This window comes from Saimiri boliviensis, chromosome 2, assembly GCF_048565385.1.
Source record: "Saimiri boliviensis isolate mSaiBol1 chromosome 2, mSaiBol1.pri, whole genome shotgun sequence".
Taxonomy (NCBI): domain Eukaryota; kingdom Metazoa; phylum Chordata; class Mammalia; order Primates; family Cebidae; genus Saimiri; species Saimiri boliviensis.
The window spans coordinates 198,276,843-198,299,886 of NC_133450.1; the positions used below are offsets into that span (position 1 = coordinate 198,276,843).

The 23,044-nt window shown below is 38.3% G+C and overlaps 1 protein-coding gene across 3 annotated transcripts in view; it reads left to right on the top strand.

The window, feature by feature from the left end:
- SLC44A1 (solute carrier family 44 member 1) overlaps positions 1-23,044 on the top strand; it is a 186,126-nt gene that overhangs the window by 35,334 nt on the left and 127,748 nt on the right. For all 3 annotated transcript variants that reach the window (XM_010336001.3, XM_003925259.4, XM_010336000.3), the window contains exon 2: positions 16,921-17,010. In XM_010336001.3, coding sequence (XP_010334303.1) covers positions 16,921-17,010 — 90 coding nt within the window. The remainder of the gene's footprint in view (positions 1-16,920; positions 17,011-23,044) is intronic.

Genomic DNA, 23,044 nt, shown 5'->3' on the forward strand with positions numbered 1-23,044 from the left:
TGACTGTCGTGCTGAAGAGCACCTTGACAGGAAACTGGACCTGCACATGGAGGGATTTATTTCTCCAGTGGAGAAATCCCTGTAGAGTGGCTAGGGCTTACCCCTGGGAGCAACTTCTTTGGGAGCAAAGTCATACAATGGCTGAAGACTACGGAGAGAGGTATGGCTAGGCAAATGCTCTGGACCAGAACAGAGATGACCTTCTGGTGGCTTCTTTTCTTTCTGAAACCTGTGATACTCTCGGCAGTGTCCCATGTGTTTTACTCTCTTCCTTGGTAGGGTGCTTATATTCTTTCTCTCTTTTTTTTTTAAACTATCTTTTTGACATTGTTTAATTATTGACTATAACAGTTTTCATAAATGTAGTCACCAGAAAGATGATTCATAGAGGCAGTGGTTGTATGTGAGTGCATGAAGGGTTGTGTCTAGGAGTGATGACTCAGGTGATATAGTAAAGGATGTGTCTCATAGTATCCAGGCAGACATATCATCAGGAAGGAGGTTTGAAGGTATAGAGGCTTGGGGTCTTGTATGTAACATGTTTGTTGGTTGACACAGGGCTTCCATCAAGGGCTTGCCCTTTTTATTCCACAGTGGATGACTACCAGCTGGTCATTTGGTAACCCAGGCTTACATGTGCCATCTTAAAATGGGTTGTTCCTTTGTGATTGCATCTGTGGTTCTAGTGGAAGCTTATTCTTGGGTGGACTTGAAAGAAGCAGGATTTAACTGTGTTTCAGAGAAATGAAGACTTGGTGAATTTGGGAGCCATATTATTCAAGTTGTATAGTTATTTGAAGCCTGTGATTGAGAATCATTACTTAGGGCAGTACAGAAAGAAACAATTGACGTGGGGTGGGATGGGGTGCAGAGAGAAGAAAGAATAGTTACTTTTGTGGGATTAATAAAGATTAATTTTATACTGTGAGAAAAGTAGCTGTAACAGACACATAGAAGACTGGCTGCTGGGCAAGATGAATTGCCATAATTGTATACAAACCAGTCAAGGTCTGAATGAGCTTGGAACCTGGCTTTGGAGATAGATGGATGACAATAGTTTCTTCCGAGTGCAATGTCTTAATGACTCATTGGGTGTGGAAATTTACAGATGCCTGTGTATTTAGAGCATTTACTTATTCAAGTTAGGTTCATTAGTATTCATTTTTCTTGGTTTTAAGAACAAGTTTAGTATCTCTGATTTGCAGAGCTATTAATTTGATGATTCAGTGTTCCCCCTCACTTATTTGGGTGTGTCTAATCTTTTTATGTGAGTTTTTATTTAACCACTTTCGTTCCGTAGCTGGTTTTCCTTAACTCAGCTTCTTTCTGGTGTGTCCTTATGTTTTCTTTTTTTCTTTTTGAGATGGAGTTTCACTCTTGTTACCCAGACTGGAGTGCAATGGCGTGATCTTGGCCCACCGCAACCTCCGCCTCCTGGGTTCAGGCAATTCTGCTGCCTCAGCCTCTTGAGTAGCTGGGATTACAGGCACGCGCCACCAGGCCCAGCTAATTTTTTGTATTTTTAGTAGAGACGGGGTTTCACCATGTTGACCAGGATGGTCTCGATCTCTTGACCTTGTGATCCACCTGCGTCCTTATGTTTTCTTCTGAATGTTTGCTGATCATGGAACCATTGAATCTCAGAGTTGGAAAGGACTGTAATATAATAGTCTTCTAATCAGACTGTCAATTTGATGTTTGAGTTGTCTGTATTATTTTCTTTTCTACTTCCTTCTTAATAATAGATTGGTTCTTAATTTTTTTTTTTTTTTTTTTTTTTTTTGAGACGGAGTCTTGCTCTGTTACTCAGGCTGGAGTGCAGTGGTGTGATCTTGGCTTACAGCAACCTCCACCTCCTGGGTTCAAGCAGTTCTCCTGCCTCAGTCTCCTGAGTAGCTAGGATTACAGGCGTGCGCCACCACGCCCAGCTGACCTTCGTATTTTTAGTAGAGATGGGTTTTACCATGTTGGCCAGGCTGCTCGTGAGCTCCTGACCTCACGATCCACCTGCCTCGGCCTACCACAGTGCTGGGATTACAGGCGAGAGCCACCATGCCTGGCAGGTCTTGATTTTTTACTAGTTGGAATTTGCCAAGAAGGAGGATTTGGGGGTTTTGTGACAGTATATCATATTCAGATTCAGTAGTCACTTGGAGATAACCCATTGGTCATACTTAGGGGTAGCTGAAGGCCAGCTTGTTATCTGATGCTGAAATGTCAGTGTACATTCAGTGGTCCCTGCTGCAGGGTACTCCAACCTTTAATTTTAAATCCTGGGCTAGAGGTGGGAGTTTAGTTGGACTTTGGACCCAAATTGTAGGGCCACGTTAAACTAAGCACTCTTATGTTCTAAGGACTTTCTCCATGGTTCTGATCTATTTCGAGGCATGGTGAGGGTACTGGAGGTTGGTTGGTTGTGGAGAAATAACCTTGTTGTATCCAAAGATTAAAGGCAAGCCGGCAGGTCAAGAGCTGCTTATTTGTAAATTGTACTGAAATGCTGGGAGAAGTTCTCTGAAAGTGGTCTAAATTGTAGTTCTTTAATATTTTCTGCTTGTAGAATTTGAATGAGGAGTACTCGGGTGGTTTAAATTTTACCAAGGAAGGCCAGCTGATGGCTGTGAAGAGGCTCTACTAAGTGTCATTGACCTTAGAATCCACCAAGCCCTGGGACTTTGGAGACTCAGAACTCAATTTTGCTAGATCTAGAGTGTACCCTTCTGTTAATGTAGAATTCATGTAAAACTGTATCATAAGGCTCACCTATCAATTCAGAAGGCTAATTTTTTAAAGAATCAATTGACAGGCAGACCAGAAATTTTTAGTCAGTTTGGTAAGCATAAAGTAAAGCCAAATTATTATTAAGAACTATTACATTTATTCTTAATAGAAAAGTAGTATGGTTATTTTTTAAAAATCCAATCCCAATGTGTATGAGTCCTGTCTCATTCCACCTCATGGAATAATAAGTGTTAACAGCTTAGTCTGTATACATTTTTCTCAATTGTCTGTAAATGCAGTAACTTCCATTGCTGTATTGCCTTATTTTTCTATCTCTCTAGTTATGTTGTGCACTACACTTGCTAACCTGCGGGAAGCAAGAGGACAGTCAGAAGGTTGCCTGATGACATGGAATCACATGAAGGAGAGTAGGCTGGATGACTCATGGCACAGTCACAGCTCAGTGACCTGAATTGTCTCTTCAGCAATAAAAGCACATCTGCAGGAGAGGCTAGGTGCTAGAGTTCACTCTCCTACCACCCTTTCCCCAACACAGTTTGGAAGAGCAGTATCAAGGTTTATCTCTCATACTTTTATTTTTTACTGTAACTACCCAGGTACAAGTCCTGGCACCTGATAGGTGCTAAGTAAATAGTAGCTATGTATCTTCCTGCCCTATCCGTTTCCTATTTTCTGACAAATACAGTCTTTCTTTTTTTAACTTTTTTTTTTTTTTTTTTTTTTAAAGAGATGGGAGTGTCACTATGTTGCCCAGGCTGGTCTTGACCTCTCAGCTCAAGCAATCCTCCCACCTCAGCCTCCCAAAGTGCTGGGATTATAGGCATGAGCCATCACACCCGGCCCTGAGAAGTACTATCTTTCTGTAGCTGTGTTTATGTTGCAGTCTGGTTTTGCCTTGTCACATGAGTCCTTTGGTCTCTTTAAGATGATTTTTCTGAGACCTATTTTATGTTATATTTTAGTTCTCTGCAACATTATTTACCCCTTCCCCTTGTGTTGCCTACAGAGGGATTGAAAATCAGCACCTTATCTAGTAATTCTAGTAACTTCTCATTTCTCAGAAATAAGCTTTTATTCATCAAATTTCATTATTACCCAAGTCTTTACATTATTTAAAGAGCTTCTGCTTTCGTCTTCTATGTCTGATGTGGTAGCTATATGAAAAGTGTTCATATGGAGTCTGTCATGAAGTCAGCAGAACTCTGCATGTGAGGTGGCCAATGTGGACCCTTTGAAGTGTTTTAATGTGATTTCTTTAATACACATAACAAATTTATTGAGATACAATTCATATACCATAAAAATGATTTTTGGTATGTTCACAGAGTTGTATGACCACAACTACAATCAGTTTTAGAACATTTTTATCATTCCAAAGTAAACCCCATACCCATTAGCAGTCATTCATCATTTTCCCTCCACTCCACTTTCTGTCTCTATAAATTTGCCTATTCTGGATATTCCATATAATTTGAATTATATAATATATGAGCTTTGTGCCTGGTTTCTTTCACTTAGAATGTTTTCAAGGTTCATTCATATTGTAGCATGTATCACTACTTCATTTTTATTGCAAAATTATATTCTGTGGTATAGATGTACTGTGTTGTGTTTAATCACTCACCAGTTGATGGACATTACATGTGATTTTTTTAATAGCAAACTAGCACTTTAGGTATTATTGTTTTTGAAATACAATCAGGTTTTTTACAGAATTTAGGTGGAAGTTACAGATGGTGAGGAGGAAACAACAGTTTGTTTCTATCTGTTAAATATCACTGCAGGTGTTTTCTTCAAATATAAGAGTAATATTTGAACATTTGAAAACCACCTTTGAAATCAAAAGACAAAATATGTTAATAACATGTTATTCTTGGTTATGACCTATAATTTTCCTGTAAGAAAGTTATCCATGTAAAAAAAATAATTTACCAGCCTGGCTAACATGGTGAAACCCCGTCTCTACCTAAAAACACAAAATTAGCCATATATGGTGGTACATGCCTGTGCCAGCTACTTGGTAGGCTGAGGTGTGAGAATCACATGAACCTGGGAGGTGGAGGTTGCAGTGAGCCAAGATCATGCCACTGCATTCCAGCCTGGGCAGCAGAGTGAGACTCTGTCTCAAATAAATAAGATAGACAGATAGACAGTCAGACAGACAGACAGACAGACACATACATACATACATACATACATACATACATACAGAATATACAGCAGTATTTTTACTGCAATTCTTATGCCTCTCATTTTCCTCTTTTCCCTCCTTTTTTCCACATAGTTCATTCCACAGTGTCTACACATGATATGCTAACTACAGTAAACAGAGCAGAGGAAAGTGTCATGAGTCCTGGAGCCCAACTGTCTGGTTCACATTCCTGCTGTAGTACTTACTGACCATTTCACTTGGGGATGTTACTTAATCCCTCTTTGCCTCAGTTTTCTCATCAGTAAAATGGGAACAATAACACTACCAACTTCATAACACTTGTTCTGAAGAATAAATGGGTTAATATAGGCAAAATGTCTGGCACATGAAATATGCTCAATAATATTAGCTAAAATCTATCTCTGTATAGTATTATGATTTAGTGTTACACAGTCACTTTAAGTACTTGTATAAAACATCATTTTGGTAATATTCTTAATTATGATTGCTCTATAACCTTTTTCTACCTTAATATGCACAGTTTTTCCTATCATTTTGCCAACCCTTAATTATGAACTCAAGTGGGTCGTGTTATAAAAGGGAGGACAACCAGGCATAGTGGCTCATGCCTGTAATCCCAGCACTTGAGAGGCCAGGGCAGGAGGATGACTGAACACCAGGAGTTTGAGACCAGCCTGGGCAACATAAGCAAGACCCTATCTCTACAAAAATAAAATTACCAGCCAGGGATGGCAGTGCATACTTGTAGTCCTAACTACTCAGGAGGCTAAGGTGGGAGGATTATTTGAGCCCAGGAGTTTGAGGCTGCAGTGAGCTATGATTGTGTCACTGCTTTGCAACCTGGGTGACAGAGGAGGATTCTGTCTCTAAAAAATAAATAAAATAAAAATAAAATATAAAAGGGAGGACAGAAAAGGTAGAACCCAGAGATGAAGAAGGTAAATTAGTAAGAAAACAGCAGAAAGTTGAAAGTAAAGTAGCTGAATCTCTTAAGCTCCAGCACAGTTCCTTTCGTATGATAATAAGTTATTTATCGAATGAATGGATTTTTAAGAGTTTGGTTGATTATGGGTTTCAGAATTGAAGTTTCCTTCAACTTTCTTTAAAGCTTTAGGACTTCACAGTGTATATGTATATCAAAACATCATGTTGTACACCTTAAATATATATACTTTTTACTAAATTATACCTCAAAAAAGCTGTGGAAAGTTTAAGCTATAAAAAAGGCAATTCAGTTTTTCTCATTGTATTGTCATTTGAAAGTTACTAATTGTTTCTTTCCACAATTTTCTATAAAATTGTGCACTCATTCATTTCTTCTGGTTGTGTTTCCCTTACAACTAGTTTTTCAGTTTTCAAGCACACATTTTGTAATATGTACAATATGGGAACAACTTAAATATGTTTGAGGTGAATATTTGTGGGAACTCAGTTTTTTAAGTGCTTTAAGGGAAGATTTTCCCTGTACCCCTTTAGGAAAGGATGTTAACAATGATTTGGGGCCGAGTTCTAGGAACTTAAAATAGTGTATGCTGAAAACAATGCATGGTATAGGGTGGTTGTCCTTTCCTGGCAGATGGGGAGTTCAGTTCAGCTGATCATACTCCTATTTAGAAGACTAGCTAGAATTCAAGCCCAGATTTGTGTTTCTTTCCCTCTCCACATCAGTTTACCTCTCAGAACTGCCAGTTTTCCTGCATTTTTCAGGAGAAATCTTGCTCCTACCTAGGTGATTCTCAGCATACAGCTTTCTAAGGAAGTTTGAAGTGTTCTGATCTCCCATCAGTAAATGTTATGTAAAATGACTTAAAACATTTTCTCGTGGTTTTGATACTATATCTTTTTATAGGTGATATAATGAGGAAGTAGAAAAAGCATAATCTGGATAAATGGGAGCTAATATATATATTTGTTATTTCTTTCATAATTAAAAAGCATTAATGGAAATTAGAATGGGAAAAATGCATTATAGATCAAACTACTTAAAAATTGCATCATCCCTTTCCAATGCTTACATATTTGCATATTCTCTTTTGCATATTTGTATAATCAGAACATAGATACAATTGCAAACCATGTTTCTAATATAACTTTATTATAATCATTTTTATATGTTACTATACAGTCTTCATAATTATTTTTATGACCACTTAATATCCTAGTTGTATATTTAACTCTTTCCTATTAATAGTTCAAACACTCTATAAATGTTCAAACAATTTTTTTTCTCATAATAGCATTGTATTGAACATGTAAAGCTATTTTAATGTGTTTTTTTGTTTGTTTCTTGTTTTGAGATGGGGTCTTGCTCTGTCACCCTGGCCAGGGTGCAGTGGTGTGATCCCAGCTCATTGCAGCCTCCACCACCTGGGCTCAAATGATTCTACCACCTCAGCCTCCCAGGTAGCTAGAACCACAGGTGTATGCCACCATACCTGGTTAATTTTTAAATTATTTGTAGAGACAAGGTCTCACTATGTTGCCCAGGCTGGTCCCAAACCCCTGGGATTAAGCAATCCTCTCACCTCAGTTTCCCAATGTGCTAGGACTATAGGCATGAGCCACCATGTCTGGACCCTATTTTAGTATTTTGGATTATTTCCTTGGGCTTCTAAAATGTATTGCCAAATTACTTTCTTAAAGTGGTTAACCAATTTATATTGCTTTCAGTTACAGCGTAGTCTCAACCAATGTTGTCAGCCTTCTGAAAGTTTTTCAGTGGGAGTAGCATCCTAACTATAAACTCTTATTCTTTGATTTTTAGAAATATAATGAGAGAGGTTGGCATTGTCTGCAACTACTTCTCTCAATGAGTTATTGACCAAATATGTTTTGGAGAATCTTACAATAAAGGCTCAAAGAAATCCTGCTTGAAATACTAGACTTCATTAACCCACATTTCCAAAACTTATCTAAAATGGGATTAATTTTTCTCATATAATCCATTAACAAGAAACATACCATATAATACCTGTGGGAGAAGGAGTCCGCTTATGATGCAATAGAATACTTTTTGGGTAAATAATCTCATGCAAGAGAAGCAGTAAGGTGGTCTGTTCTAACATGATGCCACTCTAATGGTAGGAGACCTTACATGCTAGCTGCTGTAACTGCTGGTGACATAAGAGTTAACAAAACCAAGTCCCTATCTCCAAGTAGGCAATAAAGTGGGAAGACTGAACATTATATATTCAACCATTTAGAGGAAGCTTCTGAACACCTTGTTTTGCATGGACTAGGTTTTCATTTGAAGAATATTTGAGTGTTTTCTATAAACAGTGTTAATCCTTGGGTTAAACAAAAAATAGACACATTACACTTACCATCAAAAAGGTCATCACCTGGGAAAACATAAATAATTATAATATGGAATGATAATTACTGTGATGGTATATACAGAGTGTGCTGTAGGAGCACAAAGGAAGGGAACCCAATTCACCTTATGGGTCCCTCCTGTAGGGATTTGGTTCACTTAAGAGTTTTATCCCAGTGCCGTAGAACTGAACACGTATTGTTTCAGTGCATGACTCCTGTGAACTGAAAACATCTTAATTGGCAAAGACAATATGTAATTTTGATTTAGAACATAAATTTGCCAAATTCTGCCTTCCATTTGCTATGTTATGATCAATGTAATCTTCATATTACTTCTCTATAAGTCAGTTCTTTTATTTTATTTTTTGAGATGGAGTTTGGCTCTGTCATCCAAGCTGGAGTGCAATGGCACAATATCAGCTCACCACAACCTCCGCTTCCCAGGTTCAAGTAATTCTCTTGCCTCAACCTCCTGAGTAGCTGGGATTACAGGTGCCCGCCACTATGCCTGGCTAATTTTTTGTGTGTTTTTAGTGGAGACAGAGTTTCACTATGTTGGCCAGGCTGGTCTCAAACTCCTGACCTCAGGTAATCTGCCCATCTCAGCCTCCTGAAGTGCTGGGATTACAGACAGGCATGAGCCACTGTGCCTGGCCTGTAAGTCAGTTTCTATCTGTTCCACTGTGGAAAGGGAGCAAGATTGGAGTAAGAATCTTATATTGCATATGTGTGAGATTTTAAAAAATGGTTACAGCATAGCAAGAAATGTCAATATACCTCTTAACGGTCTGGAAATTGTTCTGTAGCAGATGGGAGGTGGAAAGTAGAGCTTTGGTCTATCAGTCTTGGTATCGTCAGGTACTGAAGAGATTCTGACCTTTGTAGGATGTGATGGGAAAAAAATGAAGCCCATGAAACCTATAATTAAAAATAATTAAATAGTAATTTTAAATTATAAAGGTTGCTTACCACTGATTCAGAAGAAAGACGAGTTAGAGATACTGTTTGAGGATTGTAGGCAAGGCTTGTCTGTGTAATTTTGATTGTTTCTAAATTAATAGAGATAAAATATGTTATTAGCTATGTTGCAGAGCAGGATTAACTTGGCCTCTGCCCAGTAATTATCATGTGGTCACATGCAAGAAAGACAGTCATTGAGAAGTCTGATGCAAGAGGGACATCTGTATAACAGGCCCACAGTTATTTTTTAGGGGAGTTGGAGGAAGAATAAAGTCATTGGCAATTTATGTCTCTGTGATCTATCACTATGTAAATACCTAACTTACAAAGCAGCTCTGGTTTCCCCCTTTCTCCGTAAACGGATGGATGTTTGTGATTTAGCATAAAGTTCATGAACTAAGAAAAGCAGTTGGGCACAGAATCCTGTATCTTTCCATGCAGTGTATCTTATTACCTTTAACTGTCTGTTAAAATCATGCTTTTAGTTTTACCTTTCCATAATGAATTGCTGTCACCAGGCTTAGCAAATGAAACAGATTACTTATGGTAACTGTAAGTAGTTATGCACTTCAGATCCTTGACAGAGCCTTCCCAAAGGACAGGCAATGTCTTTCAAAATCCTATTACAAGATTTTATTTGCAGATGCTATGAACAGAAGGCTAGAGCCTCTATCGTTTATTGCTACTCAACTTCATCAGGTCTGCTCACTCTATTGAAAACTCTGGCAAAAATGATATACATCAGCTCTTTTATTCTTTTGTTACCACTCTGCGCAAATAAAAGCATATTGGGGAATTTAATGAAGCAGTATGTCCTTGGAGGGAGCTTTAAAGATTCTGAGTGTACAACTATTCATCTTTAATACTGGAGGTTTCTGTGTAAAACTGGCAGGAGCAAAATAAAGTCTTCACAGATCCGTGTTTGCCACATACACACTTGAATTGCATAAATGTCTATGCAGTGGTGACCTTGGAGATGGATGCATTCAGCGACTATTGTAGTGGCTTTTGAGATGTGTCAGGGAGTAGTTAGGTTAGTGAGAACTACGGCAGAGCTGCTGGAACTGTGAGACTGTTTTGGAGATGGTCTGTGCTAACTCAGGAAGTGAAGACTATGATGTTCAAACGAAAAACTGGGGGAGGGGTTGATTACTCTTACTCAGCAATTACCCAATTCAACCCAAGGACACATTCTGGAATCCATGCTGGATGACAGTACATCTTAGCTTGCTTTGGCTTTGCTAGGTACAGTTGGCTTTTTATCCGAATCTGGGAAAAGTAGTCGTGATGGATCTGTGCTGCAAAGATCTACACAGACATGAAGTTTAATATTCCTATGCTTGTCCTGAGGTGTAGGCTTCAGGTTATATGGGATTCCTGGCCTGCCAGCTTAACTGTCCTTACTAGTGACCGTAAGAACGGGCATATGTTGATAACCTTGTCAGAAGCATACTCTTGATTGTGCTTAAATTTCTAAGCTTCAATACTTTGTTAGTAATTAATACTTTTATGCCTCCCAATTGATTAGAAAAAATACAAGAATATGGGTGGTGCTGTAGTTGTGAAATGGGCGGCCCAAATGGTATTGGAATCTATAATGGTTGGTTCCTTATTTTTTTGTACACTTAACCCTGCCCGTATACCGCTTGCTTCTCTTCCTCGGGACCAGCCTCCCAGGCTGCTTTTTATTGAAACTTTGAATGTCGGAGAGTGCAGTTCTCTGTCTTACTCTGGGGGAATGCTAAAGGAACATGTAGTCATTTAGCCTGTCAAAAATTCCGAGTTGCAGCAACTCTAGATATATGTGACCAGATAGTACTGAACTCGTTGTTAGTAGGGATCTCACAAGTGACAGCTACATGAAATTATTATTCCAAAAGCTTAGTAAATATAGCCCTGTACAATAAGTGTCAGAAAACAAAGGAAGATATTTTTCCTGATTTCTGAGGCTGAAGGCCTCTTCCTAACTGGAGCCACAAAATCTTTAATGTATAAAACATCTTGATATGAAGTGAGAAATGGTTGATTTTTTTTTTTAAAGCAACTTAATGTTCTATTTGTTTACTACTAAACATTTCTGGGTGTAATAATTCTTATTTCCCCATAACTACCAAGAATTTTTAGAATGTTTTGGGGCACAAAACACATTCTATTTTAGGCACTGAAAGATCATTTTCATGTTTGCCTTGGAACTTAATCTGCAAAAGTTTATGAGGTAATTTCAACAGATCTTACAAATGTTTCCCCAACTATATCTGTATTTGCAATAACATGGAAATTTAGGTTAAAACATTTTATAGGTATATTTACTGAAACATACACACCTTTACTATAGCATATCAAATTCACTAGAAAGCTTTGGGTTTCGTTATTAGGGCTCATGGTGAATGTGGAGTCTAAGACATGATAGTACTATGACTTCTATAAGAGATACCATGGAAGCTAAAAAATTAGATATCTGTGCAGTACAAAATGTGGCAAGGCATATGAAGGCGTTACACATTGTTCCTCCGTAACTTTAAGGATATAAATATAGCACAAACAAGAGGTATATGCCAGCTGTGGTCTGACTTAGAATTGTTCCTTAATTCTCTAGTAGTAGTATTAGAAATTGTAATTCTGCCTTCTACATTATTAACCTTGTATACATGGGCAAAAAAAGCATGTACTGTGGATATTGTTATAAGAATATATTCACACACTTATTTTTAAACATTAAAAACTCTTTATTATGGAAAATCTCAAACCTTTGTTTTACCCGTTTTTGGAAATCTTTAAATCTTTCTTTTGTACCCCCAAGTTTGTCTGGTATCAATTCCTTGTGCCTGAAGAACTTTCCTTAACATTTCTTACAGTTCAGATCTGTGACTAATAAATTCTGTCATGTTTTTTTTTGATCTGAAAAGTCTTCATGTCTGAGAGATACCTTCTGCCAGCATAGAATTTGGGGTTGGTAGTTTTTTGTTTTTTGTTTTTTTCGTTTTCCTTTCAGTGAATTAAAGATGTCATTCTGTAGTTTTCTACTTTGCATAGTTTCTAACAAAAAGGCTGTTTTAATATTTGTTTTTCTGTATGTAGTGTGTCTTTTTTCACCCCTTTGACTGCCTTCAAGATCTTTGTATCTTTGGTTTTCAAGGGTTTGAATGTAATATGTGTAGGGGGTATTTGTTTGTGTGTTACATTTATCCCGCTTGGGATTCTCTGAACTTCTTGGATCTGTGCTTTGATTTCTTTCATTATTTTGGAAAATATGCAGTCATTATTTTTTCAAATATTTTCTCTGTCTCATTCTGTCTTCTTGGATTTCAATTACACATATGTCACATCATTTGTTCTTGATGCTCTATTCTGGTTTTTAAATCTCTCTCTCTCTTTCTCTCTCTCTCTGGGTGTGGGTGTGTGTGTGTGTGTGTGTGTGTGTGTGCATGTGTGTGTTTCAGTTTGGAAAATTTCTGTTAACCAATTTCTGTACCAATTTTTTTCCTTGCCTGTGTTTAGTGCACTGATGAGCCTGAGAGAGGCATTCTTCATCTTTGTTACCATGTGTGTTTGTTTGTTTTGGCAACCCTGGATCCTGTCTTATAGTTTATATTTTTTCTGCTAGAGTTTGAAACTCAGATGTCGGACATAGATTTTTCCACTTGTTTTCTTTGATTTTAGGTTTTCTCTTCTATAAAATAGAAAAGTCGAGAGTAATAGTAACTAACAGAATTGTTTTGGGAATCAAATGCGGTCATAGATAACAAAAATGTGTGCCCTTGGGCAAGCCCCTTTGTCTCTGGGTCTCAATCATTCTCATTAAAGGCTTGGACTATATGATTCCTTTGGTACTATTTAGTTCCTCAATTGCAAGATTCTGTGAAGGGGAGAGACCTAACATTTACTGAAAGCCTGGTATTAATCTCATGTAGAATCTGAGAAGGGGGTAAAATCACATTTAAAAAGTGCTTTTGCAAAACAGTTTACATTTGCTAGATCTAGGTAGAATTTTAATTGGAAGAAACAGACAGCATTAAATCCTATTGCCACTTGGTTGAATCTGTTAAAGAATTATTAAAATTTTTCAGCTCTTGGGTTTTCTGACTCACTTGAGAAACTTCATGGCTCCTAACATATCTCACTTGCTTTCTCTGTACCAATAGGATTTTAAATTATCGAGTTGGCTTACAAATTTTTCATTGTGAGGAGAAACTAATGGAGGCTGTTGCTCTTTACTAACTAGTGCAATAGACTTTGGAATAGGCTTTGGAGTCAAAGACTTGGAGACAAAGACTGATTGTACAGGTGTGAAACATTAGGCTGATTATTTAACTTCAAAGCCTGAGTTTTCTCATCTGTGAAATAGAGATGATACCTACGTTATCTCTATTCTACCTTTTGAAGGTAGAAGACATAGTGTGTGTGAAGCTTTGAGTCTAATGTTTGATTAATAGCAATCAGTAACTGATAATATTAACAATGGTGCTAAAATTATATGTGCCACCATTGAGTCAAATTTTTAGTAAGTATAAGGGAAAAAGAGAGTTTAACGTTCTTTATATCCTTTTTAGTGGGAAGGTCCACTTGGTAAAAGGATATTTTAACAGCAAAGAGAGGGTTAACTGAAAAGTATTGATGAATAGTAATAATACCTGAGAACTGAGTGCATGCTGGGTGACAGGTGCTCACATGTACTCCTCAAAACAGCTCTGTGAAGTAAGTGACCCCTCCTCTGCTAAGTCTTCCTTTGTCCAACTTTTGTTCTTCCACTCTACTTTAGACTCTGTCAATATTTTTTGTATATAACTCCTACCCTCTTTCACTTCTCATTTTCAGTGAAAGAATTTCTGTGTATTTTGCACAGAGGTAACCCACAGCAAGTTGAATGGAGTTATTGAAATGTTGAATCTTTGTATTTTTCTAGTCAAGAGTGAAATATCTCTTCCTTTATGTTATAGATGAAAATTTAAGCATTAATGAACTGAATGTTGGTCTAAGGTAAAAATACTAAGAAGACAGTTGTGGATAAAGAAACTACTCAGCCAGCCTGAGGCTTCCCCTTTCTTCCCTCCCCATACATGCTTTTTGTCAAGACAAACAAATATAGCATTTCAGAGTAGCTTTTGCTTTATAAATTACCATAGAATAAATATAATGAATATCAGAGATGTGTCCAAATTCTGTGTTTGGAAGCAGTTTTACTGTAATGGGTATTATTCAAGACTGAAATCATTTAATACAAAGAAACATTCTTCATTCACACTGTGAACAACTGTCTTCCAAAATACCACAATAGAGGCATTCTTATATGAATAATACAGGGAATTATGTCAAATTATTTTGCAGTTTTTTCCAGTCATAACAAAGTTTTCACAAAAGTGCATCCCTCATCATAGATTTTTAGAGTTGGAAGGAACCTAAGAGGTACAAACTAACTCTTTCCTGCCACCAAGAGAGATGAAGCAATTTATCTCAAGTCATGTAGCTAACTAATGACAGAGCCAGGGAGAGAACCAGTGCTTCGTCTATTATGCCACAGTGCTGCATTCCTCTGGAAAAAACTGCCTATTCATTCTTGGTTTTAATGCTAGTTAGAGTCTTAGGGTAAGGTTTTTTTCCATGACTAACTAGTGTTCTTTTGTTTTCTGTGTGGGTGTTTGGGAACAAGCTAACTGGTTGTGTTTTTTGTTTTGTTCTGTTCATAACAATTGTACAGTGTAAGGTAGTAACAGAGCATTTGTTTGGTTAACACTTTAGAGGTTAGGAAGAAATGCTTTTAACTCAAATTCTCTGCCGTCATTGTTGATAGGCAAATATTTTAAAGTTGTGTTTCTTAACCTGGGGTTTGAATTCCCTAAATTCTTATGAAAGTTATGTGATTATATGGTTACTTTTAGTTTGGAGATGGAGTTTCATTCTTGTTGCCCAGCCTGGAGTGCAATGGCATGATCTTAGCTCACCGCCACCTCCGCCTCCTGGGTTCAAATGATTCTTCTCCCTTAGCCTCCTGAGTAGCTGGGATTACAGGCATGCACCACCACGCCCAGTTAATTTTTTATTTTTAGTAGAGACGAGGTTTCTCCATGTTGGTCAGGCTGGTCTCGAACTCCCGATCTCAGGTGATCCGCCTGCCTCAGCCTCCCAAAGTGAGGCACTGCGCCCGGTCTATGCTTACATATTAAGGAAAGAATCTGTAGTTTCCTTCAGGTTATCAAAGGACACATAGTTCAATACTATGGTTTTAGAGGAAGAGAGATCTAAGCCTGATTACACTCTATATATACTAATTTTACTAGAGGGCTCCCTTATTTTCAGTCCTCTCCTGCTGGTGCCCTTTCTTCCTGACAAGTCTTTTCCAAATAGCTTCCTGAATCTTGTCATGGAAGCCGCTGGAGGCCTCAACCTTCTCAGAAGAACCTTTCCCATAGGCTTTCCAAGAATATCTTATTTCTCACTTCTCTGCTTACTTTTTCCAGGAGAAGGTGTGAGACTCAGGGATTTTTGTTCATTAGAAACTTCAGGGGGGTTATTTCAGTTACATTTCCATTAAAAGGAATTTGTGAGCTGACCTGAGATCCTTAGACTATTGAAATAAGAAAAAAAAAATTGCAACTAGAATTCCAGTCAATACTTTGCAAATTAACTTTTAGAATGCCTCTAGTTCTGTACTTCAGGATTCTCTGTGTTTGATCTAGAAACTCACATTTTCTAGGAGCAAAATGAAAATGCATGAATTTGCATGGATTATTTAGAAGTTGCACAGATCTGTCTATAAAAGCAGAATTTTTTCTTCCTGAATATTATTAGACTTAGAAGAATCTACCCCTGAATAGAACCTGAATAGAAATCCCGCCCCCCACGTTTTTTTGTTTTTGTTTTTGTTTTTGTTTTGTTTTTTTTGAGACGGAGTTTTACTCTTGTTGCCCAGCCTGGAGTGCAGTGGCATGATCTCGGCTCACCGCAACCTCCACCTCCTGGGTTCAAGCAATTCTCCTGCCTCAGCCTCCTGAGTAGCTGGAATTACAGGAGCCCACCACCATGCCCAGCTAATTTTTGTGTTTTTAGTAGAGATGGAGTTTTGCCATGTTGGCCAGGCTGGTCTTGAAATCCTGACCTCAGATGATCTGCTCACCTCAGCCTCCCAAAGTGCTGGGACTACAGATGTGAGCCACCAGGCCTGGCCTGAATAGGAATCCATTTTGATGGGCATCCTTTCTAAGAGATAATATATATATATATAAACAGGACATTCTTTTTTTTTTTTTAAGTTTAGCATCTGAACACACAAAGAAAAAGCTAGCATTAAGACTGAATTTGGAAGAATGTATTCATTTATTTATTCATTTTTTAAAAGCCCTTACTGAGTACATATTATGAACCCTCAGGCATCATGTTAGATGCTGAGAAATAAACCTGGTCTCTTTGCTTGTGAAACTCACAGTCTGCTGGGGACATAGCATAACAAATAAGAATGACAATTTTGCCTGCTAAAAACTCCATTATAGGTACCAAAAAAGCAGTGAACTCACTACCGGGCCTGACCAGGAAGAGGATTGGAAGTAGAGCCAGGGGAGTATTAGCTGTAGGAGTTAGCGTAAACATCACAGAAAAGGTGACAAATATTTGAGTTGTGTCTTAAAGGTTCAACGGAAACTTGTTCGGCAAAGAATGGCTCTAGCTGTAGCTGATGTTTTGTACCCTTCTAACTAAACTTAACATTTAACACTCTCTTATTTTGTGTTTCCAATTAGAGCTCCAAAAGAGAATGGAAGCCACTGGAGGACCGTAGCTGCACAGACATACCATGGCTGCTGCTCTTCATCCTCTTCTGCATTGGGATGGTAAGGAAACTCTAATAGATAATCTGAACCTGGACTCATGAGCCAAGGGAATGATGAGGAGTTGGTTTAATGTGGGGACTTGTGGAATATACCATTCCTCATACAATTCAGTGGTATTTTGTGTCACCCTTGCTTTTTTTTCTATATGAAAACTGAGCTCAAACTAAGGAGCAGCGGGGACTCATATGACATTCATTAGATCATTTCAGAAAGCCGATCATTTGATGTAAGTCTCTGAATAGTGATCTTGATGGGGTGGTGAGCAAAACAGTGACCATGAGTCAAGAGCCCTGTGTAGTCACACAACCCAGTCACACCAACTTGTTGGTTATCTTTAGGGCAGTCAGTTCCTCTCAGGGACTTGGTGTTCCATAGTTTTTCCTAGGTGGGAGGCTGGTTGCTTACTGCTCCTTGCTCCTTCTGCCCATCCTAGGCCCCTGCTGCCTGCTGTGTCTACTGTAATGAGTGGCATCTTTGAATTGGAGATCAAGGGACCTGGTGATTTTCCAATGGGTATAGAGAATGGAGGAGCAGAGTGCTGGTATAAGGTATTAAGGGTGTGCACATTCAATTGTATACCCACTCTGCCATGCAGGAGTTTCTAACACAGACTTCAGTGGCATTAGAGTCCCTGCTGGTGTGCTGGGCTGGAAAAAAGATAGAAAACTGCTATTTTTAAAGTGGACTGATATTTAGAGATAAAAAGGACTCAGAACTCCTCATCTAGTCCATCGTCCTTATTTTACAGATTAAAAACATCAAACTCAGAGATGGAAATGACTATACCAAAGCCATGCTGCTAGTTCATGACAGAGCTGGGTACAGAGCCCGGGCCTGTCTACTTCCAGGTCAATGCTGTTTTCTAACACCCCATTTCCTCTTCCTCAAGGGGACTGTACAGATTATTCCTCTCTCTTTCTTAGTCTTTATGTAATTACGCTACCTCAGGCAGCCGTTTTCTTACTCATGTGTATTTTTAACCCCCTTCTTACTATACCTTTTATAGAGTTTCTTTAGGAAAATCTTATTCTTTGTCTCCTCTAACTGCCCACCAGGCCAGCGCCATTTGTGAATCACAGAGCAACCATAATCTTGACTAATAGGCACAATTGTAGGTACCAGGTCTGCCTCTGAGCAAAGGAAAAGAAAGCAATACATTTTAATGAGATCTGATAAATCTAGTAAAATAAGGAGAGTTTATTTTAAAGATAAAAGCACAGTTTCACCAAATTTAGGATATTTAGGAAAGGTCAAAATACCTGTCTCCTAACTTATGACTTATAAGATATTGCTCAAAAGTTTACTTAGTTTAATGGAATGGCAGCTGAAATATATGCATGAATGTTTATGCAGCATGTGAAGAAATTTTGTTTTCTTTTGGAGACGTAGTTTCGCTCTTCTTGCCCAGGATAGAGTGCATAGCATGATCTCGGCTCACTGCAACCTCCACCTCCCAGGTTCAAGTGATTCTCCTGCCTCAGTCTCCCGAGTAGCTGGGATTACAGGCATGTGCCACCACGCCCAGCTAATTTTGAATTTTTAGTTGAGACAGGGTTTCACTCTATTGGCCAGACTGATCTAGAACTCCTGACCTCAAGTGATCTGCCTGCCTCAGCCTCCGCAAGTGCTGAGATTACAGGCATGAGCCACTGCATCTTGCCAGAGAAAGATTCTTTGATAACAGAATTAGTCCACGGCCTTTCCCCACTCCCTGAAAATAACCCTGGGACAAATAGAAGCTGACCTTTCAAAATTGTTTACAAAAACATATAACATGACACCCATGGTGGTTTGGATTTTCTGTGCTAAAATAGGTCAGGAAAGTACAATCATTAATGTTAATAGGATGATTTGGGAGTGACTTGACACTAAGGAGTTATTTGTTTACTGAAACATTTTAATGCAGTGGTAATTAATATAATGTTGATTTCAGTGCGATGGTAATTAAGACCCACTGTGTGAACTCTTAAATGTTGGCATAGCATTGTTTTCAAATGATTCTTTTTAATGGATCACCTTCACGGAATTAAGCTAACATCATATTTTGCCATGTAGAAACAAGAAATCTCAAAGTTCTATTCACTGGCACAACAGAAATTCAACATTTTTTGGCTTCTGGGTATTTGTTTTAAATGATTTTTGGAAGATTTCTTGATTTCTCCCTCTTTGGATTTCATTCCTTAGTACTTTTAAAAGAGATATTTAACAAACATTTGTTGGGCATTAATCTATGCTCAACACTTTAGTACGTGTGTGTGTGTGTGTGTGTGTGTGTATCTTTTTAAGTTTTTTTAAATTGCTCTATGAAACAGATTGTGTGTGTGTGTGTGTGTGTGTGTGTGTGTGTATCTTTTTAAGTTTTTTTAAATTGCTCTATGAAACAGATTTTATCCCCTGCTTATAGACAAAGTATAGCAAGGTTAAATATTAGCTTGTCTAAGAATATACTGCTGGAAATAAGTGGCAAAGACAGAATAGGAACTGGAACTTTCTGGCTATGTTCTTTTCATTGAGTGACCCAGCTGCCTGCCTCTCTTACAGATTATTTCTTCTTAGTCATCTTGCAGCCTGATACTTAAACCGTATCTTTATTCTCTGTCTTTATTTGTATTTTTTTGCTCACTTTTTGACACCTATGGTCTAGTTCTTAAATATTCTAAGATCTTGTCATCTTTCACTCATCTCTACTATTAAATCTCTACATGTTCATCTCTTCATCAATGTTTGTACTTCTCTTTTATTTCTTTCCTTAGTTTCAAGATTATTCTAATGCTTGAGTTGTCTAGAACTTAAGAGTTTTCCAAAGCAAATTGCTATCAGCCTTCTTAAGCACTATCTTCTAAATTTGAACTTTCCTTTTTCATCACTATTTTGGAATTACTGGGTATATACTTACTCTGCTCAGAAAAATTACTTGTAACATTGCACTGCTAAATTTGCATATTTCATTAAGGTAGTAAACAAGTGATTTTGAGGCCGAGTTGTACATTGAATTAGCTGGGATCTTTTCTTTGTTTATTATTATTATTATTATTATTTATTTATTTTTAAGATAGTCTTGCTCCATCATTCAGGCTAGAGTGCAGGTTGCCATCTCGGCTCACTGCAACCTCTGCCTCCCAGGTTCAAGCGATTCTCCTGCCTCAGCCTCCCAAGTAGCTGAGATTACAGGCACCCAGCACCATGCTTGTCTAATTTTTGTATTTTCAGTAGAGACAGGGTTTCACCATGTTGGCCAGTGTGGTTTGGAACTCCTGACCTCAAGTGATCTGCATGCCTCAGCCTCCCAAAATGCTGGGATTTCAGGTGTGAGCCACCGCGCCCAGCCTAGAATTAGCTGGGATCTTTTCTTTAAAAAAAAAAAAACCAAACCTATTTCCTCAGCCCTACCTCAGCAATTCCCATGTAATCTCTGCAAATCTGATGTTCAACCAAAGTCGAGACCCACTCTTATAGGCACAGATAAACCAGTGAAAAGTGTTGAGCAAGAAGTGATATGAGTGGGTTTAGAAAGGTGGCTCTGGCAGCTAATGTTAAGGATGGCTTGGAAGGTGTAAAGAGGTTTCAAGAGACTACTTTGGAGGCTGATGTAATGGTCCAGATAAGAGGTGAAAAACCTGAAATAAGGTAGTGCTAAAGGAGAGGAAGAGGGAGATTGAAGAATTAGGATGATTAATATTTATCAATGATGTTATCAGTGTTGTAGACAAGTGAGAGACAGATCAAGGATGACTAAGAGGTTCTTGTGTTAGGGGTTAAGGATAGGTTTTTCAGCTCAAATCCCTCCCCAGCTCCTCCTAAGTTCTCAACCATGGTTTCTGTACACATTAGAAAACAAGAGTGGAATGGATAAAGCCCCACTTTATTAGTAGATACCTGATTATGCCTAATAAGGTACTCCCGGGTAAAAATAACTTGTGGAATGAAACTTGGGCCCAAAAGGCTAAAGTTCCTTCGCATCTAGAATAGTCTGACTTCATTCTGTCTCAGGGAGAGGTGTTTGTCAGAAAAGGAGAAGAAGAGAGAATGGAAATCTACCTGGACAAAATCTGCCCAGATCAGGTTACCACAAAAAAGCAAAAACAGAAGAGACTGGAGGGCCCTAAAAAGAGTGCTTACCATGGAAAACAGAAGATACACAGACCCCCTACAACTTACTTACCCTAGTAGTTATTGCTGCTTACTCTGAGCTAAACACCGTTCTTAGCGCTTGACACATAGAAACTCATTTAATTCCCATACCTTCTCAAGGAAATGTACACTGTTATCACATTCCCATTTTACAGAGAAGGAAACAGAGGCATAGATATAAGCTCAATAACTGTCTAAGATTACATAGTGGCAGCACTGAACCCAGAAGAGAAGAGGGAGAAGGGAAGGCCTCGAGACGTAGTCCCCACTCTGTTGCCTGGAATTGAGGACAATAGAAAAAGTTGTTCAGAACATGGACCCACAGGACACAGTAGCCTTGCTTGCCAGTGAAATGTGATCTCATCAATATCTCAGGCCCTGACCAAATTGCTTGGCATCACCTCTTCCTTTAGTATGGTGTAAGGAAGCTAGAGAGTGAGGGGCAGAAGCACAGAGAGAGGAGACTGCAGTCTTCCACTTGGTGTCTTGTGTGTGCCACCTCGTAGATAAGTGATGCCACTATTAAGTATATGCAGAAAAGAGAAGTGTGGAATCTGAAAATGAGTTGTGGACACGTAGAATTTGTTGGTAAAGAGAAGCAATTGGAAATGCAAGGTTGGAATCTTGGAGAATGATCTGGACTAGAGTTGGATTTAGGGGACATCTTGCCTAGTTTGTCCCTTCAAACTGCTTTCAAGGAAGGACCTTTTCTGTTTTATAGCATTGGTTTACTTCCCAGGGCATGGTGTTTCTACCTCATTAACTATTGTTGAGCATTAAGAACAAAATGAGAAATTCACGGCAGTATTTAGTCACCTGTTTGATGGGCTGTTTTTTGCTGAAGAAATAAGCAGAACAGCATGCCAAAGATTACCATAAGGTTACCTGATCTAAATGACTTTCTACTTTCTGTTAAGTATGTTTCTTTTCTTTTTTTAAATATTGTGAGAAAATGTACCTATTTACCACTTTAACCATTTTTAAGTATGTAGTTCAGTTAAGTCCATTTGTTTTTAATCTGCTTTTGCTTTATTTATTCTCAATCACTGTAGTAAGTCAAACCGGTGTGAACTTCTCCCTGCACATATACTCTCAAAAATAGTACTCTGTATCCGCTTTCCCTTAGAATCACAATACATTGGAAGAGGAAGGGCTTTAGAGATTAATCTAATTCTATCCTTGTGATGATAAGGAAACTGAGGCTCAGGGAATGAAAAGTTACTTGCTCAGGATCGTAAGGAGCATTCATGGCAAAGTGAGGATCAGTTTTCAGTCTTCCTTGTCTGTGTTCTCGTCATTGTTTTAGCTGACCATGAAATTGAGCCTCTAATTTTGCTTCCCCTTACCCATTATTTTCTTCTCTTGAGAACATTTCAGTTCTTTTAGGGTAAACCTTGCATTTGTAATATGCTCAATAAATGCTTATTCAGTGGTTATTTCCTAGGCTTTCTATCATTCTTTTTTTTTTTTTTTTTTCTTTTCCAGAGTCAAGGTCTCACTTTGTTGCCCAGGCTCAAGTGCAGTAGCATGATCATGGCTCACTGTAGTCTCTAACTCCTGGGTTCAAGCAATCTTCTTGCCTCAGCCTCCTGAGTAGCTGGTACTTCAGGCATGTGCCACCACGCCTGGCTAATATTTTTATTTTTGTAGAGACAGGGTTTCACTATATTGCCCAAGCTGGTCTTTAACTCCTGGCCTCAAGTAATCCTCCCACCTCAGCCTCCCAAAGTCTCCCAAAGTGCTGGGATTACAGGATGAACCACTACTCCTGGCCTCATTTTTGTTGGTTTGTTGTTGTTGTTGTTGTTGTTGTTGTTGTTGTTGTTGTTTTCCTTTTTCTTCTTTCCACATTCTTAGAGTCAGGCATCCTATTATACTTTTTAAAAAATCTAGAAATCTGACA